Source organism: Lutra lutra, chromosome 3 (assembly GCF_902655055.1).
Source record: "Lutra lutra chromosome 3, mLutLut1.2, whole genome shotgun sequence".
NCBI lineage: Eukaryota > Metazoa > Chordata > Mammalia > Carnivora > Mustelidae > Lutra > Lutra lutra.
This window is the reverse complement of record NC_062280.1, coordinates 2,446,685-2,474,279: the sequence shown is the minus strand read 5'-3', so window position 1 is coordinate 2,474,279 and position 27,595 is coordinate 2,446,685. Positions and strand designations below refer to the sequence as shown.

At 38.4% G+C, this 27,595-nt stretch overlaps 1 protein-coding gene across 1 annotated transcript; it reads right to left on the bottom strand.

Moving 5' to 3' along the window:
- Positions 1–459: 459 nt before the first annotated feature.
- On the bottom strand, positions 460–27,595 carry WDR75 (WD repeat domain 75). The gene is made up of 21 exons (XM_047720646.1): positions 27,357–27,595; positions 24,797–24,926; positions 22,265–22,330; positions 21,295–21,385; positions 17,600–17,724; positions 16,062–16,132; positions 14,953–15,072; positions 14,540–14,628; positions 12,565–12,723; positions 11,439–11,498; positions 11,232–11,347; positions 9,995–10,170; positions 8,701–8,858; positions 8,048–8,228; positions 6,931–7,025; positions 6,030–6,125; positions 5,228–5,397; positions 4,598–4,657; positions 2,015–2,161; positions 1,489–1,580; positions 460–826 (listed from the first exon to the last, which is right to left on the bottom strand). The coding sequence occupies exons 1-21, from the start codon at positions 27,440–27,442 to the stop codon at positions 619–621; spliced, it is 2,496 nt and encodes an 831-aa protein (XP_047576602.1). The 5' UTR covers positions 27,443–27,595; the 3' UTR covers positions 460–618.

Here is a 27,595-nt window from a genome sequence, read left to right as displayed (position 1 = left end):
ATATTTGCAAGTAGACCACTCTACTTGGGGTAAGCCCTTTCAGATAAGCCCTCATCTGAAAGGCTTGGGGCCAAATGATTTGAATTTAGAATTTTTCAGATTTTAGGCAGCCCATATTATTAAATATCCTCAGTGGGATCTGTGGAACACTGTATAATCAAATTATTTCTCTAAATTTCTTTTTGAGAAATAAACACACTAAAGAGGTATAAAGCAGGACTATAGAAAATATCACATCTGTTCAGGTCCTATTGGTCACCAAATAAATTTTGCTGCTAAACTTAACAATATCATCAACAAAAAGTTCTGATTTTCAAAACTTTTTATATCTCCAAATTATAGCTAAGGGGATGTAATGCTGTAATCGCTTGTAAAGAAAATATCTAGTTATTTCTAAGGCTGACGTAACTCCAAATAAAAATGAGATAGTGTGTATGAATGCACCCAGCAACTCTAAAGCATGACGTAAACACAGCTTTGTATTACCAATTACTTAAGAAGTAAAGCCTGTTCACATTTAATACTTTAAGGAGAGAAATAACATCAAAGTAGATGTTTTTGGAATATCAATATATAATAAAAGAAATACAAAGTGCAAGAACCTTCCATCTCCCAGGCTCAAAGGACAGTTATCCAGCTGTAATCTACTTTCCTAAATTTTCTTAGTTCTTTTTCTTCAGATTTTGACAACTGATGTATAATGTCTTCTTCCAAATCTGTGTCATTTGTATCCTGGGTCTTTTCAGTAAAATCATGTTCTTCATCTGAATCATCACCACTTTCTTTTTCTTCTTCCATATCTACATCTTCAAGGATTTCTTCACCACTTTCATAATAACAAAATAAAATATAAACAATTACTATTAAAAAATTTTGTAGATAACTTTCTAATTTAAGATACCTATATAGAATTGTAACTATACAGAAAAAGTAAATTAAAAATCTTGTTATTGAGTGCACATCAAAAATGGGTTATTATAGAAGAATAGGTGAATTTACAAAGTATAATTTTTAGTTGTATTAACAAATCCTTAAACTATACACACAGGAAATCTAATAATTTTCAGCGTATTTTATTCACTTGGCTTAATAGTCCTATATCCTTTACCTGCATATTAAGGCTAAAATATAGAGAAATACAGTTGACCTTTTAACAACATGGATTTGGACTGTACTGATTCACTTACACATGGATTTTTTTGGGATACAATACCATAAATATATATTCTCTTCTGTATGACTAATTTCTCTAGTTTTAAGAATACAGTATATAATACACAAAACATACAAAATGTGTGTGAATTGAGTGTTTATGTTATTAAGACTTTCAAGCACCATCAGGCATTAGCAGTTAAGTTTTATGGAAGTCAAAAGTTATGTGTGGATTTGACTATGCAGGGGGTCAGTGCCTCTACCCCACACATTGCTGAAGAGTCACAGTGAAAGTATTCTAGGAAAAGGTAACAAACATTTTAAAAACTGCTTTACCTCTTTGTCTCCTTAGACAGCAGCAATGAATTTACAAACTTGGAGCACAGGAAAGAAGCAGATGGTAGTACATGGGCTGGAGTATGAAGAAGCTAGAGTAAAAAACAAAAACAACAACAGAAAAATAGGGCTTCATTTAAAAAGACTTAGTGCCACCAGCGGAATCCAATAGGGTTTGTTTCCAGTAATCTGGAATCATAAATTTATGTTATTTGTATACTGTGCAGTTCTAACACCCAAATCAAGTAATTATTCAAAAGTTTTCTGTTACAAGAATGCTTGGGTGGCTAGTCTTAAGCATTTGACTTGATTTTGGCTCAGGTCCTGATCTTAGGCAAGTGAGATGGAGTCCTGTGTCTGGCTGCTAAAGATTTTCTCTATCCTCCTCTGCCCCTCCCCACATACACACACACTCTCTCTCAAATAAATCTTAAAAAAGGAAAAAAAAATTATGTTACAAATTGTATAAACTCTAACTTAAGGTGCTCTAATGTATTTAATCTGTTTCATGTTATGAATTACTTACCTCACTAATTGCAGGTATGTTTTCTGTTAAGGGCAGTTGTACTAATTCACTCTCCAAAGCCTCATTTATTTTTTTATCCTGGTGTTGCCTGTGTTTTCCCAATATGAAATAAAATGGTGTTGTTGGAAGACTTTCTTCTGCTAGTAGCTGTAAGGATTTAAGATAAAGGGAAATTTCTTCAACAAAAAGGAGGAACTGACATTGATTCAATAAAAAGTATTGGCAGTCATAAAATGTCAGGGGTGAAAGGAACTTTAAAAATTATCTAATGTGATTCTCTTTACAAGTAAAGCAACCGAGGCCTAGCAGCCCACTTATTGGGGAAAAGCTAACAGTGGACATTTAGATGACAGAACAAAATACACACTACTGCTTCTCCCCCAATGACAAATGACAGCAAATGGGTTTTCAAAAGGACATAAACCCACAGTGAGAAAGAAAATGGGTAAGTAAGATGCTGGAAGGTTTTGGAAAGCAAGTTTAAGGTAGTAGGTAACTTAGTAGACCTGAGAAAGAAGTCTACGCTGGCTGGGGGGAAAGTCAAGAAACACCCAAATTTATATGGCTGAATCCTGCAAATGCTCAGGAATTGGTACAATTGCAACAGTACCTCAGAAAAAGGCTAACAATAACTGGGTGTCCTGGTTTAAAGTCCATTTAGAGAGCATGCAGATTCCTAGATTTCCTTCTGAGCCCCAAGAGAGGGCTGGAAGTACATTCCTTGGAGGGGTGGAACAGAAGTATGTCTTTAAACTGAACTGCCTGGTGGGGTTGGTGGCAGTGTCTTCACAGCTGAAGACAGCTGTACTCAGAGGGTGCTTTTAGGTTGCTATCCTCTAGTAAAGAATTTAGAAGAATTTTATCGGGGAAATCTAACCAGTCTAAGACAAAAGACCTAAAAATAATGACTTTGGAGACTTTCTCAAAAATAGCCAGGTGGCAGAGGCCCGCAGACAAACTCCATCTCAACGGACACCTTCCAAATGGCTTTTTTGGTCACTTTTAAATAAAAGACAGCCAAGAATTATCAGACTCTGATGAAAACCTATGAAAGAGACCAAAACAGATGGAAAACAAAGGATGGAAATGGGACCATGCAAACCAGAAAAAAGCAGATTAGATGATAAAGATGAAACAATCTCCCAGAAAACAGAAGATGGTCCAGCACTAAATAACAAGAGTTCCAGAAAAAGAACAGAGAAAATGAAGGCAAAGCAGTAATTTCCCTCAGTCATTTCTAAGATTAAAAGTGTACTTTGCCTGGCCTACATAAAATGGCAGGCTGCACTCCACACTGCTTTTCCTCTATTCCTCCACCCGTAATTCTTACTACTTCTAAAGTACTACATATTTCACTTATTTAACGCTTGCTGTATCTTCCTGCTAGACTGTAAATGTTGTAAGTTTAGAGAATTGACTGTTTTGTATTCCAAGCGTCTAGAACTGACCCTAGTCTATTGATGTTCAACAAAAAAATTGTTGAACAAATTCAACTGAGTTTTCAGAGGAAAATAAAGCTAGTTTACAGATAAAAGAACAGGAATAAGAATGGTATTAGACTTCCAGGAACACCCAAAGCTATAAAATAGGACAATACCTTCAAAGTTCTAAGAGAAAATGATTTTCAACCTATACCTTTGCAAGTGAACAACCAGTCAAGTGGGCGAGAACAGAAGCATTTCCAAACACACGAGGTCTTAAATTTGCATCCCACACACTAACAGAAATGTGCTTCACCGAAGCAAGGGGAAAGCTAGAAGTGAAAGGAATCCCCAGATGATGGCAAATGGAGATCCCATGACTCCTGTGCAGCAGGTATTCACAGAGTAGCCGGTCCAGACTGAAGCAGGACAGAAGCTCTTGGAAATATTCCTTCAAGACTTGAAAGAGTACCTCAAGTATCTGAAATACTGAGAGAAGACTCCTACAACTTGAGTTTGGGGGTGAATTAGATGAGAAGTAAATGGAGAACTATGCAAAGAAGAAGATGGCAATCCTTAACTCTGGAGAAAACAGAGCTGCAAATAAAAGGAAAACAATCTGTCTGGTTATGACATGACTCAGCTACGAATTGTGTTTACAGCGTTCTAACGAATACTGACCTGATTTATCTACACTGAGAAAACGGGGGAACAGGAAAGGGGTTTGTGTTATGTGCATGGGGGAAGTGGTGGTGTGAAAGAGAGTAACAACTTGAATAGATCAGTAAACAGACAATAACTGAAAAATCCAGAATTAGCAATAGAAACATGTTTCTTAGAGATAGGAAGGCAAATAAAAACCAGCTAAGAGTTGAAAGTGATTATCTTTGTGGGTAACGGCACAGTGGTGTTGGGAACTTTTCCTGAAAGTCTTGTATAATTACTTGACTCTTTAAATCACAAGCATATATTTTTGATATTACAAATTAAAGCTACACTTTAGAAGAGTAAATATAACCTCAAAGAGGCAAGTAGCTTTTAAGTTTATGCTTAATACCATGTTTGGGCAGGTGGAACATTTTCCTCATAGCTGAACTCAAACAGATAAGGTTATCTCTGGAGGGAGGCAATGCAGTCTGCACCACCAGTGGCTGAAACATACCTGTTTGCTGGTTGGTGTGAGCTTCTCTTCTGGAGACTTCGTACTGAATGTCAATAAACTCTGAAAAGAGAGATTAATGATACAAAATCTAAATAAAAATGAGGACAATTTTTCATCTTTATATATATATGCCCAAAGGAAAGTAATAGAAGATTTAAAACATATTTAATAACTGCTGTGACAATTAGAAAATTGTTCTGAGAGAAGTTATTTAAGAATTGGCAATGAGACAGATTCAACTCTTGGATCAAACTAAAGCCAGTTTTTATTATGGCAAAGCAAATACTAAAACTAAAAAAACAAAAGCAAAAACAAAAACAAACAAAAAAATCTATCCACCACACGAATAAGTACCATTTAAAGTATTTTAGTTATTTTTATTTTTATTTTTTTTTGGTGTCATGGAGATAATGCAAACAATACCCAAAGAGACTCAAAGGTGTGGGGTAAAGTTGTGTTAATACACTTAATACTAGTAATACTGTTCTACTGAGCATATTAGATTTACTTCTTTTGGGAAGTAATCCTTCAATACCACTGGTCCAGCTGTTATGGGCTAGTACTTTCAAATACTAAGCAACTGAAAATTACATATACAAAGTGGTTGCCTTTTTGAGGTGGGATGGTCACCTGTGACTTTGTTAGGAAGTAAAACTGGGATCTGTTCAGCCATTGGTAAGCTTCTGAGGTGAATGATTCAGGCACATCTCGTGGAACAAACACTCCCCACTGGACTTCCTCTCGGGAGATATTCTTTTGAATATACAATGGTCTTGGCTCACTAGGTTTAAATACAAACACTAGAGGGGAAAAAACAAACAGACCATAATATTTTGCCTGCGAAGGTTAGTTCCAGCCTCAGGATGACAGACTACACTAATCTGGGACTTACCCCATTGAGTAAAATGTTCAAGTCATGATTATTTTAGGCTTTGATTCAACAAATATCTACTGGATGCCTGATATGTGCCAAGCAGGTTAGGAATGAGGGCTATGAAGATGAAAAGGAGGAAGAAGAATCCATGCTCCAGAGACCAGGTTGGCCTCCTGCAGCAGACACCAAAATGTGATTGCGGTACTTTGTCTTACATACTGGAACAGGGATCTGTAGACAGTGTACAGAGGAAGAATGATTAAAGCTTCTTAAAATGCTTCAGGGGGGAAAAGTCTCTCTTGGGATGTTCTGAATGTCGAGTGGGAATGGCACGGTAAAAAATGAGGGATGTACTGGAAATCTCCTAGAAGTCAGTTATGAATGCGTACGGAACGAGATGTCGGAGTAGGAACTCGAGAGAGGACTGTACTTCAGGTAGAATGGCCTAAAATAAATACTTGATTTAAAGGCAGCTTGACTCACATTCTATTAAAGTTGTCAAAAAGAAAATTTAGCTAATAGATCTCCTCTTATTATCAAACTATGGTCTGTACTTACAGTCTGAACCCGCTGAAGACTGAGAGACTGCAGCGATATTCTCCGAACGAGGATCGGGTTCCATAACTCTAATGGTTAACTTTGCGCTCCATTCCACTGGGGAGAAAAGAGCAATGCACTTCTAGAGAAAGAGTCACCAAAAGCTTTTTTACTAAGCCTGTTATTTAAAGTGGGTACTCAATTTTTACTGGGACAATCAATTCTATTATTCTCAGGAAGAGGGATATTACACTTCCAAACAACACATGGAGACAAAGTGAAAATGTCTGTGGAAGCTGTGCTAAAGTGAGGGGCAGGAAGCAGAAAACTCAAGTACTATGAAATGGTTATTATTTCAGTGCAACTACTTTCTGGTACTTTTCCGCAGCTGCTGAACATGGGCAAAATGTTAACCAGAACCACTGTAGAGAATACATACAGAGTATCACACTGGTCATTACTAAGCAACCACCATGCCTTCCAAACACACTCAAATGCATAAAATCCTAGTAAGTAAAATGAGTAAAAACGAAGTCCACATTTGTTACGAGGCTTCTGAAAGGAGACATTCAAAGTTAAAGCTGCCATGGATTCTGCATGTTAGTGCAGGTTATAGATTCGCAGAACATTCCTCGGGTTGTTTATGAGATTATGGAAGACAGAGGGCAACAGAAAGTTATACACAGTAGAGAAAGGCAAGGCTAATGGAAGTCAATTTATGGCCAAGAAGGCAGATTACAAATAATGTGCATTTCTTACAGGCTCAGCACTCCAAAGTTTGCTGGTATAATGTGACATGTGAAAAACTGTATGTACTCTACGGATAGAGACATGAAGATATGATCCAGAAGTCCTAAAATGCCAAAGCTTACTGGCCACTTACCAGATGCTTCGCCACTTTATAGTAAAATAAGTATCTTACGTGCACAACTGAGCAGATTCCAACAGCAAAGAATGCCATTTTCAGTAGCGCCAAGAAGATACTTTGAACAAGTCAATCTCCCAAAGCAAAGGTGCCTATATTAAAAAAACACAAGAAGTTAACCATCAGTTCCAGCACGCTGAGTTCCAGCATGCAGAGTTCTAGGATAGTTTTACGCAATGCAGATTTTTAGAAAAACACATTTTTGCTCACAATTATCCTGCAGAAAAATGGGACTAAGGAGAGCAAAGGTTTATTAAGCTATTTTCTTTACAAAAATAAGTTTGATGACCAATTCTTTTCTTTAATATGCTATACAGTATAGTTTATTGAAACATACTATAAACATGTATGTGAAATATACAGTCATTTAACAAAACCCTTTTTTATGTTCATTTAACTTAGAAGAAAATCTGCAATATAAATTCTGAAGAATTTTTACAAAGCAATTTCAGAACCAGGTATGTTGGGAATTAAAAACTATTGTTAGCTTTTTTTTTTTTTTTTAAGATTTTATTTATTTATTTGATGGACAGAGATTACAAAGGCAGAAAGGCAGAGAGTGAGAGGGGGAAGCAGGCTCCCTGCTGAACAGAGAGCCAGATGCAGGGCTCGATCCCAGGACCTGAGCTGAGGGCAGAGACCTAACCCACTGAGCCACCAGGCGCCCCTCTTGTTAGCCTTCTGCCTTTCTTTCCTCAAATGGCAGTTGCCTGAAGTGCTAGATGTTGCTGTTTTTTCTTTTGCCTTTTTGAACACAACAAGGTTTGAGCATGACATTGTTTTTTTTAATAGGAAAACAGAAGAAAAGCATTGTCTGGATCCACTGACCCTTATTAGCGTCTATTTTTAGTAGCACAACCATGAAAAGTATTGATTTTGAAGAAAAAAGAAATCTGTAGGTCAAGAGTTAAATACCATTTGAGAAATGGGTAAAGCCACAGCAAATGGTTCACATACCCCAAATTTTTATCTTCCTACTATTTTGGTTTGGTCCTGACCCCCACTGACCCACAGACTACCGTTAGCAGAAGCATAAATTACTACTCAAGTTTATGTGGAAAGACTCATTTAAATAAAAAACAAAACAGTATGACATACTTTCCAAATTATTTACCTTATATTCCCAGCTCGCTGACAAAATGTACATTTAAGTTCCCATGTCTCTGAATCCCATATTGTAACTATTTCCTGGAAACTAACTGCTAGCAGAGAGCCATCTTCAGAGAAACAACAGTTAGTCGCTTGGTATTTGTGATAACTACCCACAAAGTCACAGGTCCAGCCAACAGCTTTTTCTGTGGAAACACAGAACATATAGTTCAGAAATGGTATAAATGCTAGATAATACTTTACGGTAGTTATAAGCAGTATGGATTACAGAAGAAGCGACAAAAAACCCTGCTCCTTGAAACTTGGGTTAGAAATGCTCCAAAGCACTGACTGGCTTAAAACATATGCCCCGTCCTGGAAATCTTGACCTCCCTCTAGTGGAACAGTGAAGGAACAGTGAAAGATCCATCACCCCGCCTTAAACACAGTACCTTCACTAAAATAATCAGCACATGACTGATCAAAACCGTCATGAAAATGTACAGATTTGGGGGAAAAGGCATGTAAAATGTAATCTCTTAAATCTTTTAAAATTAGGCAATGACACAGAGAAGTTAAATAAGGCAGAAAATGTCCTCCCGGAATGGAGACCATTATTAAAGAGGTTAATTCTTAAAATTATACACTCTTTAGACATATCATATTTAATTAACTTACTGTATATATCAGAATCATCTGTTAATATCCACACTTTGAAGTGACCATCTTTACTAGCTGTAACCAAGGTGGGGTTTTCAAATTTTTCTGCATTACAGAAACAGAGAGCTGTGATGTGGTCTTCATGCGGCATGTTAATCTTTGTATTAAGAACAAACCTGAGAAAGAGGCAATCAATTTATTCTTACCTCAGAACAATATGATATATTGTCATGTAGGAATTTTCTACTGTACATTTTACAATAGCATCTTTAAGAATGGGCAAGATACATTATCATCTAGAATGACAAACAACTGCGTGCTCTATCCCTAATGGCCACAGAATACAAAGAGGTCTAACACATGACCTTTTTGTGTTAATTTATGCAATAGATATTATTATGTATACTGTCAACCTACATACAAGAGGAGTCATCACAGAATGATACAGGAAAGCCTATCATACTAAACTCTGTAAGAAAACTATACAGTACTCAGATAGCTATCTACTTTCAAAATAAGCCCAAAGGCCCCTACCTGTGGCAGGAAAATACAGCAAACTACCTCTTCAAACCATCCTGGTTAGCATTTAATATTTAGCCATCCAACTACCTCTCAAAGCTGGTTTCCAGCTTGACAAGGTGCTTCCATGAACGCATGATAACCTAGCATGGTGTTCTTAAAAGAACATTGGGGCAAGACTCTGCTGTGATTTTTTTTTTTAGAAGTCCATACTACAAGAAAAGTGACTAGCGATCATCTATTAATCCCTCTGGGTCTGTTTTCTCAACCTTAAAATGTGGAAAAGAAGTTTATCTTACAGTGTTTCTGCGAAGACTGGTTCTAGACAAGCCGCAGGGACTTGATAAATGGCTACTATAATCAAGGTCTGAGAAACTAGTAAACTCCCTGTCTAATCAAACATACACATTACCTACGACATACCTCTGCTGCCTACCAGTGCATTTTCCCGAAGGTAATATAATTGTGAATAGAGCAAAGGAACTAAGAAATTTGGATTCTAACTCTGGCTTTGCTTGCTATTATGTCTGATGTCCTTGGGGATGGGGGTGGGGTCACTTTCCCATGTTTCCTCATTTATACATGGAGATGATATTACAACTTGGGGGTACACCAATGCTTACTCAGAGCAAAAAGCTGAAAGGCTATTTATTAGTACAGTAACACCTCCCTCATTCCTCTAATTCTAAAATTTATCAAAATGAAACATTTTAAAGACTGACAAATGAAACCATAAAATACAAAGTCCCATATTTTCTACTCTGAAATTAATTAGTCATATAGGTAGTATTACCCTTGTGTTTTCTTATTATATATCCACAGTTTCATTTGCAATTCAAGCTCTGTTTCCTTTTCTTGACGTTGTTCCACTGTTGCAAGCCAGTTACCAGAGCAGCCAAATGCAGCCTTTGTTAGCTCGATTTGGATCAGACCATCATCATTGATATATTCTTGCTGTATTATATCTAACTGATGGGTTAAAAAAATCCAAAAAGTTAATTAATGTAAATACATAAATGTTAAAGTTTTCAAAGGAATGGTAACTACAAAGATAATTTCTAGAATCTGCAGTAACAGGTTCTCAGATAAAGGAAAAAACTGAACTATTAGTTATGGATATCAAAACTGCCATTAAAAAAGCACATTATAAGCACCAGTTCAGTGGCATTATTCTTTAATGGTCTTTTAGTGATGACTGAACTGTGTATGTGATATAATAGAACCTTTACTTGACAGTAATGCTTTTCTCCCTCGCTTCTATGAACAAAGAGTTTGATATTAAATCTCACGGTTAAATTCCACATCACTAAAAATGACAGCAAAAATAAAATCTACAATTTTGACATGGTAAAGATAGCAATGTTTTAAGTAGACTATTTTATTTGTTTCTTTTATCCCATTCCCTTGTCTATTTACTAAACATATATTGAGTAAGTATTATTTCCAGGCTCTGTACTGGAAATGCATAAAGAACTAAGTTTCCTTTCTTCGGCGATTTAAAAGCAAGGGAAAGAAAGAGATCAAGTGGAGAGCTGCTATGACAGAAATTAATAAAGGGTACTATGGGGCATAAAGAAATAGCAAGTCTGGATTAATAAACAGCATCCCTCTTTATACTGAAAATTTTATCACTGGTATGTACTTATGACAACACTTTACCACAAAGCAGAAACATATTTGTATTTACAATCCTTATTTTCTTATTTCCCTACTCTTGTAATTCAAAGGCACAGATATTTGAGAGCTAAAACATAATTAAACGGAGAGCCAGCATAGGAGTGCCAACTGACTTCCATGGAGACTTGATTTGCAACTGTGGCCTCATTAGAATTCTGCTGTAAGCAACTAAGTAACCACAGACAGCACTGATAATGTTCAAGCAAACAAAGGCACAGGATCTTGTTTTAGAAGCTACTAAGTGGGGCACTTGGGTGGCTTAGTCCCTTAGAACTACTAAGTAAGTTACTTAACTCTAGTGGTATTGGAAACCTCCTTTAGTTTTAAGGCTAGTTAATGGAGGGCAATCTTACATTGTATAACTGCTTATCATGCTGCAGAGAGTAAAACTGCAAATGGCCAGGTTTTCCATTCAAAACCAAAGCTTTAGTTCTGGGATCAATCATCAAACCAGTAAAGATATTGCTGTCTGCAAAAGAAGTGACAAACAATAGTTAAGATCATACAAATATTCACTTTTAAATTGTGCATGATTACAAATCCACTGGGTTTTGTAATACCTTTCACTAGGCCTTGAATTACTGCGGATGCCTCAAGGTTTCGGTGAATTATTATTATCTCTGTGGGTTAAAAAAAAAACAAAAAAACAGAAAAACCTATAAATCAGTCAGAGCTTCAAGGTAAAAGAAAAAAAAAATCAGTTGAATTTATACCATTCTAAAATACAACAAAATACAAAACAACTTAATAAGTTCAGTTTACTCAGTATTATTAGAAAATCAGGAATTTAAAAAAGACATCAGGAGTATATTTTGGGATTTAGCTAAAAAACTGGGGTTGGGAAGGAGGGGCTTTTTTGTTTTTGTTATTGGAAATTTTAAGTTTTATCAGTTGTACCTATGAATATATTTTAAGTGTTAATTCAGAAACTTACATACCCAAAAAGAGATTGTTTACTTTGAAATGAGTAATTGCACTAATGGATTGCTCACGGTTATTTTTTTTTTTTTACAGGTATTTATTTATTTGACAGAGAGAGACACAGCAAGAGAGGGAACAGAAGCAGGGGGAGTGGGAAAGGGAGGAGCAGGCTTCCCGCTGAGCAGGGAGCCTGACAAGGGGCTCGATCCCAGCACCCTGAGATCATGACCTGAGCTGAAGGCAGAAGCTTAATGACTGAGCTACCCAGGCGCCCCCAGTTATGTTTTTTTTTTTGAAGGGAAAGGATGCAATGGGCTCTGAGATCTACATTTAGGCTGAAAAGCAAAAGAATGAGCAAAAAGATCTGGAGGTATACAAGACTGCCTTTAATCTTGTCAGCACCCACAGGACGCCCATGCTGAGAGTATGGTACATCCCGTGTTCTTTTGCAAATATTACTGCATTTGTGAAGGCACAAAAGCCCACTTCAAAAACCCTCCATTATCCCCACATCCCACATATAAAGGTTTTGAAATGGAGACGGTACAACAAGAACCAAATACACTTAGCCCTACATTTTTATAAAAACAATCCTGAAAATGTGAATTTTGGTGGCCTCTAGAGTCAAAAAAAGGAAATGGAGAAAAGAGGAAGAATGGAAGAAAAAATGCTTATTAAATCGTAACGCTCCTCTTAGTTTTAGGTCTCTTATTTTCCATTCCCCAGCTGTACAATTCTATCTCCTCACAACAAAGTCAGACTTACTGTTATCAGAATGAGAAGTACAGAACAAATCCCCTGCTGGCGAGACTGAGATATGTTCAATAGTAGCTCCCAAACGGGGGAGGAACTCCTTATTCTTCTCTGTTGCATCACGCCACTCGACAAGGACAGATTCACGACCGCCACTCAGCAGACTGGTGCCTTCTCATCGATCCACGGAAATGAAAAGGACAGTATTTGGGGGAAAAGTAGAAAAATATAATTAACACTTAAATTTCTCCTACCATGTTAGAAATATAAACGATTTTTTAAAATATGCAAACAAGTATCTTCCTATCTTTTAATAAACTTGACAAAAAAAAAATTTTTTTAACAAATAACGTACTGTTTGTTACATACAAATAATACAGGCCTGTATACAGGAATACAGGTCTGTAATTCATCGTCTTACACAATTCATAGCACTTACCACAATACATGCCCTCCCCAGTGTCCATCACCCAGCCACCTCAACCCCCCACTCCCCTACTCTCCAGCAACCCTCAGTTTGTTTTCTGAGATTAAGAGTCAACAGACTTAACAATCACTGATTCTGGGATTTTCCTTTCCGACAATATCTAACTAGTTTGTTCTGATCGACTCTTCTGCCAATAACAGAAAAACTAAATGAAACAAACATCCTGTAGGACCAGATGGCTTCAGCGACAAATTTTTCCAAACACTTAAGAAATGAACCTATTTTATACTCTTCCAAGCAACAAAAAAAACACAAACAAACCAAAAAACAAAGAACACTTCCCAACCTGTTTAAAAGAACAGCATAATCCTTTACCAACCCAATAAATTATAAGAAAGTTCTAAGCCAATTTCATGATCGATGAAAATTCCCACAGTATTAGCAAGCTGAATCCAAGGATATATTAAGAGGATAACATATTGCAGAGCTGAGTTTATTATAAAAATGTGAGATTATCCTAACACTTGAAAAATAAGTTTAATTAATTCCATTTACATAATAAAGAGAATGATCATGAGTATCTTAATATAGAAAGAGTGAAAGAATTCTACACCCATGATAAAAATTCTCAGTAACTCAGAGTTAACTGGAGGTCCTAATACACTGGTATGAGAAAAGAAGGGATTAAGGACTGGAAAGAACTAATTAATTCAGTGTTCACACGGTGTGACTGGGTGCAAAGCATAGCCAAAACAGTTTATACTGTTCGTATTTGCTTGAACTTATAACTAGTTCTCAAAGCAACTATAATTTGTAGCTCAATTACAAAGACAACTAATTTTCCTCCTCCATTCTCTTACACTGATACAGGATTAATGCTGACATTTTACTGACAACCTTGTACTAGATATACCACAAACAGTATATATATGTGTACATATTTTTTAAAATGTTATTATTTATTTGAGAGCACATACAAACAAGAGTGGATGGAGGGACAGAGGGAGACAGAATCTCAAGCACACTCTCATGCAGCTTAAACGAAACACAAGTTCTGAATTTAAAATTATAAATGCAAATGAGGTAATCTAACAGTTAAAAACACATTTTTGAATTAGACTTAGGTCCAAATCCTACTTAACAACCGTGCGGCCTTAGGCAAGTCAGTTCTCAACTACAAATCTCATGTCATCGGCAAAACGACATCTATTTCATAGCTTCAAGAACTAAATGAGGTAGTAGACATAAAGCATAGCATAATCATTTGTACCAGATAAACTACAGCTACTCCTATGGACAATAAGCACTTAGCCATGTGCTAATTATATTTACATTTTTAAAAACTAATGTAATTTAAACAGGTTCTTTATGTTAACAAGGATTTTATCACTGACCTATAATATATCGTACTGTGCTGAATAAAGCTCAAACCACAGGAGTTATATACAAGTGTCTACAATTCCTTTGGTCCATGCAATTCGAAATCTTTCAAAGTATAAATGTGGTGAATATTAATCCATGTACTTCAAAAGTTCATTTTAATTATTAAACTTCACTTACCTGTCACTGAAAAGGCCAAATCCATAACCATGTCATGGTGCCAATGTAAACATGTGTACGTGTATTTCTTATCATCATCAAAATTCCTCCTATTGGAGAAGACCAAATTGTTAATTTGACCAAAGGCATTAAGTTAGGAAAGTAAGGGCAAAAAGTAATGATAAAGTTCTCCTCAATAAAACAATTTTACGCAACATGGAAATTTTAACTCCTTTCTCAACCCCAAGGTTAGAAATTCAAAAATAATTAGTCTATGAAATGAAGAACACAGAAAGAAAAGAAACAGGATGTCAGCAAAGCCTCCTCTCTATTACCAGTACCATCCTTCATCCTGAACCAAAGACAGCTCTGTTCTGCAGGACTAACGCAAATGATATGTAAAGGATCACCATGCTCTCCATAAGTGAACTGACCAAAGACGAATTTTGCCATCCTTGTGACCAGTTGCTATGCAGTCTTCCTTTGGGTGACATGCTACACATGTAAAATTGTTCTTAGCATGTTTCTTATTTTTTGATGATGATAAAGTAAACCTAGAAGAAAAAATTGTCAATTATTAAAGTCACTTGGTAAGTGGTGATAAAAAGTAGAAGGGAGTTCATGCCCTTATCAACCAAATTGGAGAGCGCTGAAAATTCACTGAATATAAATGCATGACTTTAAAAAAAAAATCGTGACTAAGAATCAAGAATTTTTTTTTTGCAAACGCTTATTAATATACAATATAAACTCCATGTGACCAACATTCTTCCATGATAACTTGTCTACAGAGGCCACTGACATCAAAGGAAAGCCAAGACAGTACTTCCAGTGGCTTTTGCTTGAGCCAAGCTTGTTCAAATTTCTTGTCAACTGAAGCTAAATTTTAACATTAAGTACGAACAAACCGAATAAATTATATCTAAGACAACTGACTAATGTGTCCAAAGACATCAGGATCCTTACTACATTGCAAAGAAAAACACGTTAATCTTGACAGGGTAAAAGGGAAGAGGGGACAGTGTCACTTGAAGAGTCACTACTCATGCTTGGCATGAGTCTCCTTAAATACGTTATTTCATTCATCCTTACAATTCTATTAGGTAGGTATTATCCCCACTTTAAATATATGTTAATTTGAGTTACACCGAGCTTCAAAGAGACTAAATTTGGCTCATTTTAAACCCAGGTATTCTGAAGCCTACACTCACTCCTATAGTCAAAAAATGAAAAAAAAAAAAAAAAAAAAAAAAGGCAATAAGGACCACCTGGGCTAGCCTTTTCAAACTAGATCCAATTTTGACATATATGCACATGAGAATCTAAGTGGACAAGGGGTTTTGGTTGGACAAAGCTCTCTAGGTTTTTGTGACTAATGATTCCTTTAACACTATCCATTGTGGGTTAAAAACTGCCTCTATATGTAGCAGTTTAATAATCACTTGCAACATGACACTAGAAACAGCTCTGAATCATAGGTATGAAGTTGAAATAAAATTACAACAAACTCAAGTAAGTAAGGCGATCAAAAAGAAATTCTTACCTCGATGTTGTTTTCTTTTTGAAAAAATAGACAGACAAGTAAAAGTCCCGTACTGCAGCAACATATTCTCCCTAGGATTTTAAAGAGATGACATTCAGAAAGATAGGCAACACTTTTTGAGAAATGGTTCTCATCACAAAAGTTAACATAGTAATAATTTTTTTCCCCACACTAAGCACATTAATAGAAAATGCTCTAGTTAGCTATGGAAAGAATAATCCTTTTAAAATTAAAAGAACTTAGGTCCTGTATTTGAATTTTTTCCATTAAGGCATAATTTACATACAAAATAATGCAATGTTTGACATTTATATTCATGTAACAACCACCACAGGATTTAGAACATTTTCTTCACCTCCTAAGTGTTTCCTTGTCCCTTTTTCTAGTCATTCTCAATGTCCCTACCCCTGCCAGCAGGCACTGATTTCTATCACTTCTCTGGTCTAGAACATCACACAGAAATCTGGTGCAATGTACAGTTTTGTGTCTGAACTCCAGCTCATCCTCACCTTTCTGAGATTTGCTCATGCTCTTATCTGTATCATTAGTTTCTATTATTATGAAGCAGCATTCCAATACGTGAATACATACCACAAATTATTTATTCTCTTGTTAATGTACATTTAGGTTATTTCCACTTTGGAGCTCCTATGAATACTAATCATTTTGGTACATGTCATTTTATGGTCATGTCCTCATTTCTGTACCCAGGAGAACTTCTGGCTCATGGAAAGGACAGATGTTTACCTTTGCTCCGTATCTTGCTAATGTTCAATACTGTCAGTCTTTACTATTAAAGTGTTTTCTCTACTATAAGAAATCAACCTTTTTTAGAACAAAGCAAAAGAATGCTACCAACTTAGACTATAGAAACACGCCACCACAGTGTGTCATCTAGGGACTTTTGGTGGTGCTTGACTTGAAAATAACCAAGTGATTATTAATAAGGAAAGGCTAAATCAAGGTAGAAACATCACAGAGTTATTATTTCTGATGAATACTTAAATATACACTCATGTTGCAATATCAAATGAAGACAAAGGTAAAAAGCCTTCAGATCCTAATTCAATTTGGGAAAAGTTGTTTTATATACGTTTAGGAAAAAAGTCCAGAAAGAGATTCTTCAAATATCACTAGTAAGGTTTAATTTCTTCACTTTACTTTTAACTTCTCAATTTTCTATAAAGGGCACACTGATTATGGACAGGAAGATCATATTTTCTAAAGACACACAGTCTAGAATGAAAGGATTGAGCGGCTTTTCCATGGAGCAGGCTAAGAAAGGGTTCCAGTGCTGAAGTATTGGTATTTTTTTGAGCATTTAGAAGGTTTACAATAACAATAGGTATATACAAAATTAAGAATCCTAAAAAATCCACACCACAAATACAAGCTGAAGTAATGGAGCAAACTTCTTAGCTCCTAACAAAACTACTGTGACCCAAGGCAGTACTCACGGACCAGAACATGCGACGCTCAGAGGAAACACAGCTGCCAACAGGGATTACACACGATCTAGCAACCAAATCAAAGTTTACCTCATTTTCAAAGGCAACACACTTGGGTGACTGGTTTATATAATCCAAAACCAAGGAGAGCTCCTTAGCTTCTGTTTCCTGGCTCGATGATTTTGGCAGTTTCACTGAAACCAGCTGAAATACATCTAGCCAAAGGAAGCTGTATTAGTCTAAAGCTTCTCTAAAAAAAATGAACATGTACACTTATTTATATGAAACTGTTAATTAGTATTCTAGAATTCATTTGATGGCAACAATTCTAGGCTACCTTGAACAAAACGAGTCTTCAAGTTGGACTACTCATTTGAATATTCAAGTTTGAAACCGAAGTCTGATTTACAACTTCTAAGCATACGTGCTCTATATATGTTAAAACAGAAAATAGTTTATCTTGCTAGTATAATCTGTATTCCAAAGTATTAAGCTGACCTTTACAATGGATGGAATATGGTGTACTGAGGAACTTAGCAGCCAAAGGCAACAGCCCATCCGAGAGCTTTCACAAATGCTATGTGCTTGCCACATACTCACAAGACAGATCTCCTCTTCTCTAATACGGACATGCGGTTCTCTTTATGTCCCATTTAAAAAATCTCCCAAGAGAAAATAGCTGTATTTTATTATGCTATTTCCTTATTCTCTCAGATATTATAATGACTACAAACTTCTGTAACACATCAATTTACCATTTTCCCGTTTCCAGTCCACTTATTATTTGCTCTGAACTCCTGGTTCTTCTAGCCTTCTGAGTCATCTCAAACTTCACAAGCCCAAATGCTGAATTCTTGATTTTCCTTTTTAAATTTAGTCTTCCCCAATTCTGCCCACTGCAGGGAATGGTACCACCATTCACCCAGTTGCTTAGACGAAATCCTTGTGTTATCTTGGACTTTTCGTTCATATCTCACATCAAACCATCAGCAAACCCTGTGGGCTCTACCTTCCAAGAACACTCAGAACTTAGTTTCTCATCGCCTAAGCAATGACCTTTTTTTTTTTTTTTAAAGGTTTTTATTTATTTATTTGACAGAGAGAGACACAGTGAGAGAGAAACACAAGCAGGGGGAGTGCAAGAGGGAGAAGCAGGCTTCCCGCTGAGCAGGGAGCCCGATGCGGGGCTCGATCCCAGGACCCCCAGAACATGAGCTGAGCCAAAGGCAGACGCTTAACGACTGAGCCACCCAGGTGCCCCAAGCAATGACCTCTTAACTGTACTCTGTAATTCTATCCTCGTCGGCATTTAGTCTATTCTCATCAAGCCAGATAATCTAGTACAACTAAGTCAGATCATTTCGCTCTTCTGCTCAAAACTCTTCGATGGCTTTTTTAACAACTCAGAGTAAAAACTGAAGTCCATTCAATGGCCTTTATGGCTATATATTATCTATTCTCCCCTGGATCAAATTCGACCTCCCTGCTATTCCTCAAACATGCTAGCTATCCTATAGCACATGCTTCTCCAATACTGCTGCGTTCTTCTCAGAACGATCCCTGACCACTTATTTAAATACACACTTCTCCAATGCTGCCTATTCCCCTCCTGCTGTGTTTTTCTCTAAAGCATCTTTCAGCTTATTATATCTGACGACTGATATAGTGCTTATTGTTGGGATCGTCTGTTTTGTTCTCTGCAGCCAGAATAGTACCCAGCACATAGTACGTTTTCAGTTAGATATTAAATGAATAAATTACATACAGTAAAAAAAAAAAAATGATACCATAAAAGATGAAAAGTAAATAAAAAATGTTTTTAAAACTGCAAAACACACTTCAACATGATTTATACAATTTTTAATCAGAGACTGGTTTTGGATTGTGGAACAAAGAGGAAACAAATGAAGGATATATATTTAGATCTATTCTATGAAATGCTATTTTAAGCTTAATTCACATTTTCATGTTTACATTTATTCTTATATGCTGAGTGTTCATGTGTTAAGTACTGGAGAGTAACATTAATCCCACCATGAATAGAATTCAGACTACATTACAGCATTTGGTTAACTCCAAGAGGTGAAGGCCAAGGTCTTTACTTTAGAGATCAATAGTTTTCCATCCTGGCTTGCATGTTAGACTCAACTAGGGTATATTTAAGTAAATAGGCCGCACACAGGGGATCTGAACACCTTGTGTTAGTTGGGTGATTCTTATGTGCAGCCAGTGTAAGAATCACCAATCTCGCTAACTTGGATAAAAAGTTTTGCTACAACTATTAGCAACTACCACTGCCATTGAGAAATCGTGGTGTTAGTACACAGACTGGTTACCAAATGTGAAGAATGAGCTTAATCATCTGGGGAAATAAAAAATTCACATTCCTAGACTAAATTTCAAAACTAATGAATCAATTGTCAGTCAGGGAGATTAGGAATCTAAATTATTAGTATGTGGATAGACATTAAGAATCTATACACTTATACATAAAAAGAACTTAAATACTGAAAAGTGTTACCTAAAACAGTCAACTAGGAAGGAGACTTAATTAAGAAATGTTGCCATTTTCAGAACATTTTTTGGAAAGTCATTTAGAGGTGGTTTATGGGCTACATAAGAAAACTGAACTTACTACTGCTTTTATCATTTCGTATCACATTTTTGGTCAATAAAATACTCATTAGTAAACTTCATCAAGTGATTTTTAGCTAAAAAATGTACTTTTTCCAGTTTTAACTATTCTCAGGTAATTTAAAAGTCCATGATAGAAAACAATCTGCAAATTTGTTCCAGCCAGTAACACACAAACACACATACACACAAACGAAAATACCTCCCCTCCCTCCAACTGAATCCAGACAGTAAATAAAAAAACACCATGGAAAGATTCATTTAGCTAGTGAGCCATGAGCCAGTCTAGCAGACTGCTCAGTAACCATCTTAAAGCTGCTTTCATCTTTGACTTTTTTTTAAGTTTTTTTTATTTATTTGACAGAGAGACAGAGAGAGATCACAAGCAGGCAGAGAGAGGGGGAAGCAGGCTCCCTGCTGAGCAGAGAGGCCCAGGACCCTGAGATCCTGACCTGAGCCAAAGGCAGAGGCTTTAATCTGCTGAGCCACCCAGGTGCCCCTCATCTTTGACTTCTAAAGACAGCTATATTTTATACAGAACACCAGAGGATGCGGTGGCCTTACTGAATTCCGGTATTAGAAAAATTCTTTGGATATATCCCTCATGTCAGTGTTCTGATGTATCAAATTCTCTGCTAAAGGGCAATTTTTGTTACCACTGAAGATATTCTAGGAATTCATAAAATGCTCTGAAACATGGCAATTTCAATGAAATCTGTTCCAATGATAATGAACATGTAATCATTAACTCAGTACCACTACTAGCTCTTAATATCAAACTGTTTTCTACACCATTTCTGACAGATCAACAAAAGGGGTGTTCAATAATGGATAAAAGGACAGTAAGGCTCAAGAATGACCAATTAAGGTTAGGAGAAAGACAAACTCTAGCCCACCTCTGCAAAACAGCTTTGAAATTTGAGCTCTGCCATCTATTTTTACAACTATATATTAAGTAATCATTCCCACATTGTGTATTTCAGAACTAGCGGTAATCATCCTCAAAATGAATGCCGTAACAGAAGGAATTTAAACACCTTAACATTTAAATTTAAATGTTAACTTCAAACTAAAACCAAACTCTCAAATTTCTGACAAATTATGGAAAGAGTAACCCAATGCTATATAAAACAAACTTAATTATACTATACCTGGTTTTTCTTTATTTATAATAACAAAGACAGAATCCTCAGCACAGGCTAGAGTAAACAGGGCATGAAGTTTATGCCCCACTGTGAAAGTCTGAAAGATAAAAAAAAAGTACCATATTGTTTATCGTCTGTCTACCCCAACCCTCAAACATAAGCTCCATGACGGGTAATGACTTTTCTTTAATCCGTTTTGTTCACTGCTGTATCCCAACGTCAGAATACCTGGTCTACAGAAGACACTCAACATGTATTTGTGGAATAAAGTTTCAAGTTAATACATAGAGACCCACCGGCTTCTTTTTAATGGTTACACGGTGTTCTACTGAACGAATATGAAACTTCAACGGATATCAAGGTTATATTAATTTTTTTTCCTACCATAAACAATGCTGTTTGTAATGGCTACACACACATCATTATTTCAACAAGAGAGTCCTAAAGGTGAGATTGCTAGAGCAAAAGTTTTTTCATTTTCATTTGTACTCTAGTTGATTATGTACAAAAATCAAAGTATCTGTTTCTCTATACTTTACCTATCACTAAATTGTTTTTGCAGTTTGTAGTCTGGCTAAACCGACAGGGGAAAATGCTGTGCCATTTCTTTATTACTGAGAGTAAACACCTTTTCATGTTTACTGGCTATTATTTTTTTGCAGTGAATTACATATTCTCACCCTGTGCCAATTTTTTCCTACTAGGTTATTAGTTTTCCCTTACTGGTTTTCTGTATATTTTCTGTGTATTAGTGATAGTAAATCTTATAAATATTTTCTTTTGATTTTATTGCTCATCTTTTTGTTAAAAATTTAACATTTTCAAATAGTCAACTTTCTTTTCTTTTATGATGTATGAGTTTCATAATTTGTTTAGAAAGGCTATCTAAAGATTAAGCCTTATAACATCGTATCTGTCATTAAATTATGTTACCATCCCTTTTCAAATAAGAAAACTAGAAGATCAAAACACATACCTTTATTAAAATGCCATCTATATAGTCCCACAGTTTAATCGTGCCATCAAAGGAACAAGAATACAACTAAAAGGGTAAAAATAGTACAAAATTTATTACAAAATAGAACTTCATTAATATATCAAACAAATAATTAAGTGATACAGATGACATGTTTTTGTTCATTAACTTAGTAGCCGTAAACAGGTAGAGTCATATTGTTTAGGAACTTCAAGTTTTAATTAAAATGAGGGGCACAAAAGTCAGCCCTCTATCTTCAAGAGGGAGATGGTAAGTCACTAAGCTATGGAAGCACTTCAGAACCTGCTAATATTTCTCACAGTGCCCAGTGCTTTTTTATTAGCAGAACTGTTTTCATCTTACATGGGTATTAAAAGAGTGATTCTCAAATGGTAAGACTGTCCTGTTTAAAAAAAAAAAAAAAAGTTGTCCAACACATCCAAGGGACAAAACTTTTATAAAGTACAACAGAAGTTATTATGCACTTGGATGCTGTGGCAATGGCGGGTGCTCTAAAGTTTTGGCCACTCAATTTCTACACTATTCTCACTGCAGTTGTAACCAAACATTTGTGGCACTGGTTTGTGCACAACACTTTGGTAGCACCAAAAGGCCTTAATAACATGTATTTTTATTTCTATTTTTTTGTCCCAATGGACAAAAAAGGTCACAGTGGATTACTTGGTTGCTGTTACTGTGAAAAATACTTCGCTTATAACGTTTATAAAGAATTTAAAGTTTTCTGAAAGTGGCAGTTTTAAGATTTCTGCCAAAGTGGTCATGGAATCAGAGAACAGAAAATGATGACTATTATCTATTCAAGTAAAAGAATTACAGTGAAAAGAAACATGCATTGCAAGTACTACACATGAAGGAAAAATCCTGAACATGGATCAGTAAAATAAAGTACGGCAACCACAAAATCAATGTCGAAATAATGCTTAGCACACAAATCCCATGACTCTGAAGTCCAGAGTCATGGGATTTGTCTATCACCTCCACCAACCCTGTCAGTAAAATTCTCCTCCTCTAATTTTACTAACTTTCAGTCATCTGAAATAGATCTTTTATGCATTGTATATATTGTTTTTTATTTTGGTATAAAATTTAGTAATACAGACTTCACAGATACCAATTTTAACAAACGGTTATCTCTGCTATGAAAAACACTCAAATGCAACATGTAACAACACTTTTGTCAAATCCTCATAGGACAGTAAATAAACAAATATGTGTTTGCAAGGTGAAGAAAAGCTACTTAACTTTGATTTTCACAGTAGCTCATTTAATTCTGGAAAGAAAAGATCACTGTCTCTTTATGCCCTACTTCCTCTGTGATAATAAAGTGAACGGCAATGCAAATTTATTCTTGTATCAAGCAATAACTTCCAAGTTGGCTAATCCAGAAAAATGGAACTTGATAAAAAAAACGAGAGCAAGAGTAAAATGTTTCTGAGATCTCTTTAGTAGCTGCTAGAATGTAAGGACAGAATTAAAATGACATTTCATTATTTTTGAATTCTGAGAAGAGCAGCTTTTGTGGGGTGAGTAGGAGGGTCTGCATTAAACTGGATTCCCAAGTTCATCCTGAAATTATCGGGTCCATCCACTGACTAAAGAATCCCTTCTGGTCCAGCACTGGCTTTAAGATTGGGTGAGATCTGCACCAGCACTGGAGTCTCATCTGTAACAGAACAGTCTCTAACAGCAATCCCTTTTAGCCAGCATTTTCAAAAATGTGTTCCAGAAACCAAAGGGTTCAAGGGCATATAAACCTGAGAAACGAAATGGTATACACCCCTTCCTGATATTCACAATGCTTATAAAAGGACTTGAGAGGCTCTACAACCAAAAAATTCACCTAACTGTGCGTAGCCCTGAATTTCAGAAACTCATATAGCCAAGAATGTCTTCTTTCAAGCAACACCTATCAGCATCCCTTGGAACAAATGGTTTACAGAATACAGTATGGGGGGCAATGTAGTTCTAGCCTGTGACCCTATTTTAATAACTAAAAATATGTGGAAAAATACCCTGGATCAGAAAATCTGATCTGTAAGTATTCTTTGGAAACCTTTTGCAGTGGAAATGGTATAAAACAAAAGTAATTACCATTAATTCATATGGAAAAATTTCCCAAGACCCCCAAAATAACCTCTCTTACACTTTTCTGACACCTTAGAACTCATCTTGCTAATGGATGTATGACATATATTGAGATAGAGCACAGATGCTCCCAGACAGTTTAAAGGTAGAGAGGTAGCCCCTGGGAAAGGAGACTGGTGGTGCCACTCTCCCTGGAAGTGTGCATGCTGCCTCTGTAACACCTGCTGCAAAATAAATACTGAATGCTGTTTTTGCTTTTCTTTTTTCTTTGTAAAAATGAAGTGGCATAATACAAACTTTCCAAAAGCAAGGGATATCTGTATTTTTCTAATTATAACCTGGAAAGTGTCCCAGCCAAAATCAATTCATAATCTCCTGGGAACAACAAAGCCAATACTAAAATATCAATTATAAATCATGTGACACCTGTAGATGATTGTTGGGGTTGAGCTGGATTCCAGTCACCAGATTTCTGTGCCCTTGCAATATGTGTACACATTCTTCTGTAGCTGTGCTATGAACTTTAACAAAGTCTCCAGAGACACAGAAGATATACCTGCAAATAAGAAAAAATTCAATTTCAAATATTCTGTAGAAAGCATAATTTTTTTTATAGCCCATGAGAAAATTTTTAACTTGCAACAGAGGTTTCTTTTAAAGCAATAGCTTCAAGAACTATATATTAGAAGTTGTGTGGTGTGTATTAACTCTGCACCACCACTCTGACAGCAAAGCCCCGTGTCCCTCACTCTCCCTGCTCACTGGGGACACCACCTCATAAAGCTAAGTCGGAGCTCTCTCTAGTTGGCAAGGCCTCTTTTACAGCAGAGTACAAAGACTTTGAGACACTTCTTGTTGCTAAAATGGTTTTGCTTTTTGGATTTGTGGCAGAGGTTACTAAATTACCAAAAGTAGTTAAGTGGGGGGCAATGTTTATTTGACAGTTTTCATTATGGATATAGCCGCAGAACAAAGCTCAGACGTACAAATCTTCTAGTTTCTACAAAGAAAAAAAATGTTTGTTCCGTGCCCATTTCTACTAAGCATTATACCTGCCTGACAGGGTGTTCTTCCATGCACCGTGGAAGGTACAAATCACAGAATTCCTGGGCTACATCTCTACTCTGTGCTCCCCAAATGCCCTGTACATGACTTGGCCCTAGTACTTTTCCCGTTGTGCTGAAATTACTTCTTTTCATATATATGTAGATACCTGTACGTGCCCACCTGCCGCCTTATTTGGCCGTAAGATCTGACAGGGCAAAGGCCTTAATTTATCGGATTCCCAATGTCCAATCTAGTTTGTTGAACAGAACTCACGTGATCCTCAAAGACTTAAGAAACTAAGTGGATAAGCCAATAAAGAAGTATTAGAAAATAAGGAAAGAGTGACTCTTCTGTTGCTGTCCAGGGTCACCATCCTCCTATTTCATCAGTTCTAAGCCACGTGCTTTTCCACACGCTCACGTCTGAAGCCAGGATGCACTTCACAGCGGCCGCAGCCAGGAGACAGTCAGGAAATCTAACACATTAAGGAAGTTCAAGCAACAAAACATCTCAAGTATATGGTTTCCCCTTTGGCTGGATCCGCCTCTTTGCTCCCCTGAGTACCTTAATCCCGTGTCAGCATCCTCAGCTCGGACCACCCTCCCCGGCTTCCCACAGTCTCCGGGTGTGGCCCTTGGATTCGTCTTTCCTAGACAGTCCAGGGTCATCTTGCAAATCTGACCGCACTACCTCCTCAGAGGTGAACTTACGACAATTTGCCAGCGTTTTCCCGCGGCCCTTAGGATATGGTCTAAACTCAAGACTTCCGGCGCTTTGAGCCGGTCTCTGCCTGCAACGGCTTTTTGTCGCGGAAACCCCGCTCCAGCCAGGCGGCTCCGGCTCTCCTGCGAGCACCTCCTAGAAACGGACGCGGTTCGGGAGACGCCGCCGCTCATCTTCCCGCTGCAGATCAGCACCGCGTTCTGGAAACGCTCAGGGCGGCGCGGATCCGACTGAGGACACGTGCGGAGGCTTCTCCCGGCGCGCGACGCGGACCGAGGACCCGGGGACGCCGCACCCGTCGCCGCGCCGCGCGGGCACAGGGGAGGCCGCGGGCGCCGTTTCTGCGTCGCAGGACGACAAACCCCGCTCCGCGCGCGCTCCGAGGACGCCTGGCCCTTTCCGTTCGCCTCCAGCGCGGCGAGGCAAACCCCGTCACGCACCGCTCGGCGACTCTCGCCCAGCCCGGAGCACCGCGCCGTGCGGGGCACGAGCCTCCCCAGCTGCCGCCCGCACTCCTCCGGGGTGGAAGGCGTCTTCACCGACGGCCCCTCCGGCCGGAAACGCTCGGGATCCCCTCCTCCACCGCGGTCCGCCAGAGGCCGCCGGCAGGGACCGCGGGGACCCGGAGGCTGTACGGCCGCGCCGCCGGCCGCGCACGGTTCCCAGCGACGCGTCCCCTCAGCGGCCCCGAGACAGACGACAGAACGCGGCTCCCGCACACAGCGGGGGCAACCGAGGAGCGAGGAGCCGCGCTGGGAACGCAGCGAGCGCCCGGCACCGGGGGCGGGTCCCCGCCGCCCGCGAGACCTGAGCTCCGGGCCCACGCGGGGCCGCAGGAGGCTGCCGCAGCGCCGCTTCAGACAAGCGAGGCGCGGACGAGACGCGAATCTGAGTCCCCGCAACTCGAGGGTCGGGCTCTTCCCGACGGGGGACGCTCCTCGGGACGCGCAGGGGCAGCGGCGGGCGGAGCCTGCCCCGGGCCGGGAAGCCGCGGCCCCGGGAGCAGCGAGCCCAGCCTGGCGCCGCCGCACGAGGAGCGACCGTCGGCGCCGCCGCTCCCCCTTCCGCGCGCCCGGGGGCTCCCGCACGCGCGCACTTCCCGGAGCCCACAGCGCGCGTCTGCGAGCCCGGACCGGCCGGACAGTCCCCCGAGCCCCCACCCCGCCCCGGCGACTCACGCCCCCCAGCCCGGTCGGGACGCGCGGCGGCCGCGTACTTAGAATCCGCAGAAAACACCGCCCTCCTGAAGTTCAACTCGCTGCCGCCACAGCGCACCACGCGCACACTCTCCTCCGCCACCATCTTCGCGCAGGCGCAGGGCCTCCGGCTCGCGGGTCCGCCCCGAACGGCCTCCCGGGAGCAAGTCTCCGCCCACAGAGCGCGAGCGCGGGCTCCTCTAGGCTTCCGTCTCCATGATAAGACCCAGCACCTGGGCCGCCATCTTTTGTGTGGGCG

What these genes read in the sequence shown, in the direction of transcription:
- WDR75 (XM_047720646.1), bottom strand. Translation starts at nt 27,442, where the DNA reads ATGGTGGCGGAGGAGAGTGTGCGCGTGGTGCGCTGTGGCGGCAGCGAG. An exon ending in GTGTTTTCTGCGGATTCTAA is followed by an intron (nt 24,927 to 27,356) that starts GTACGCGGCCGC and finishes TCTTATTTGCAG; the next exon opens with GTATATCTTCTGTGTCTCTG. An exon ending in GATGGCAAAATTCGTCTTTG is followed by an intron (nt 14,629 to 14,952) that starts GTCAGTTCACTT and finishes CTTCTCCAATAG; the next exon opens with GAGGAATTTTGATGATGATA.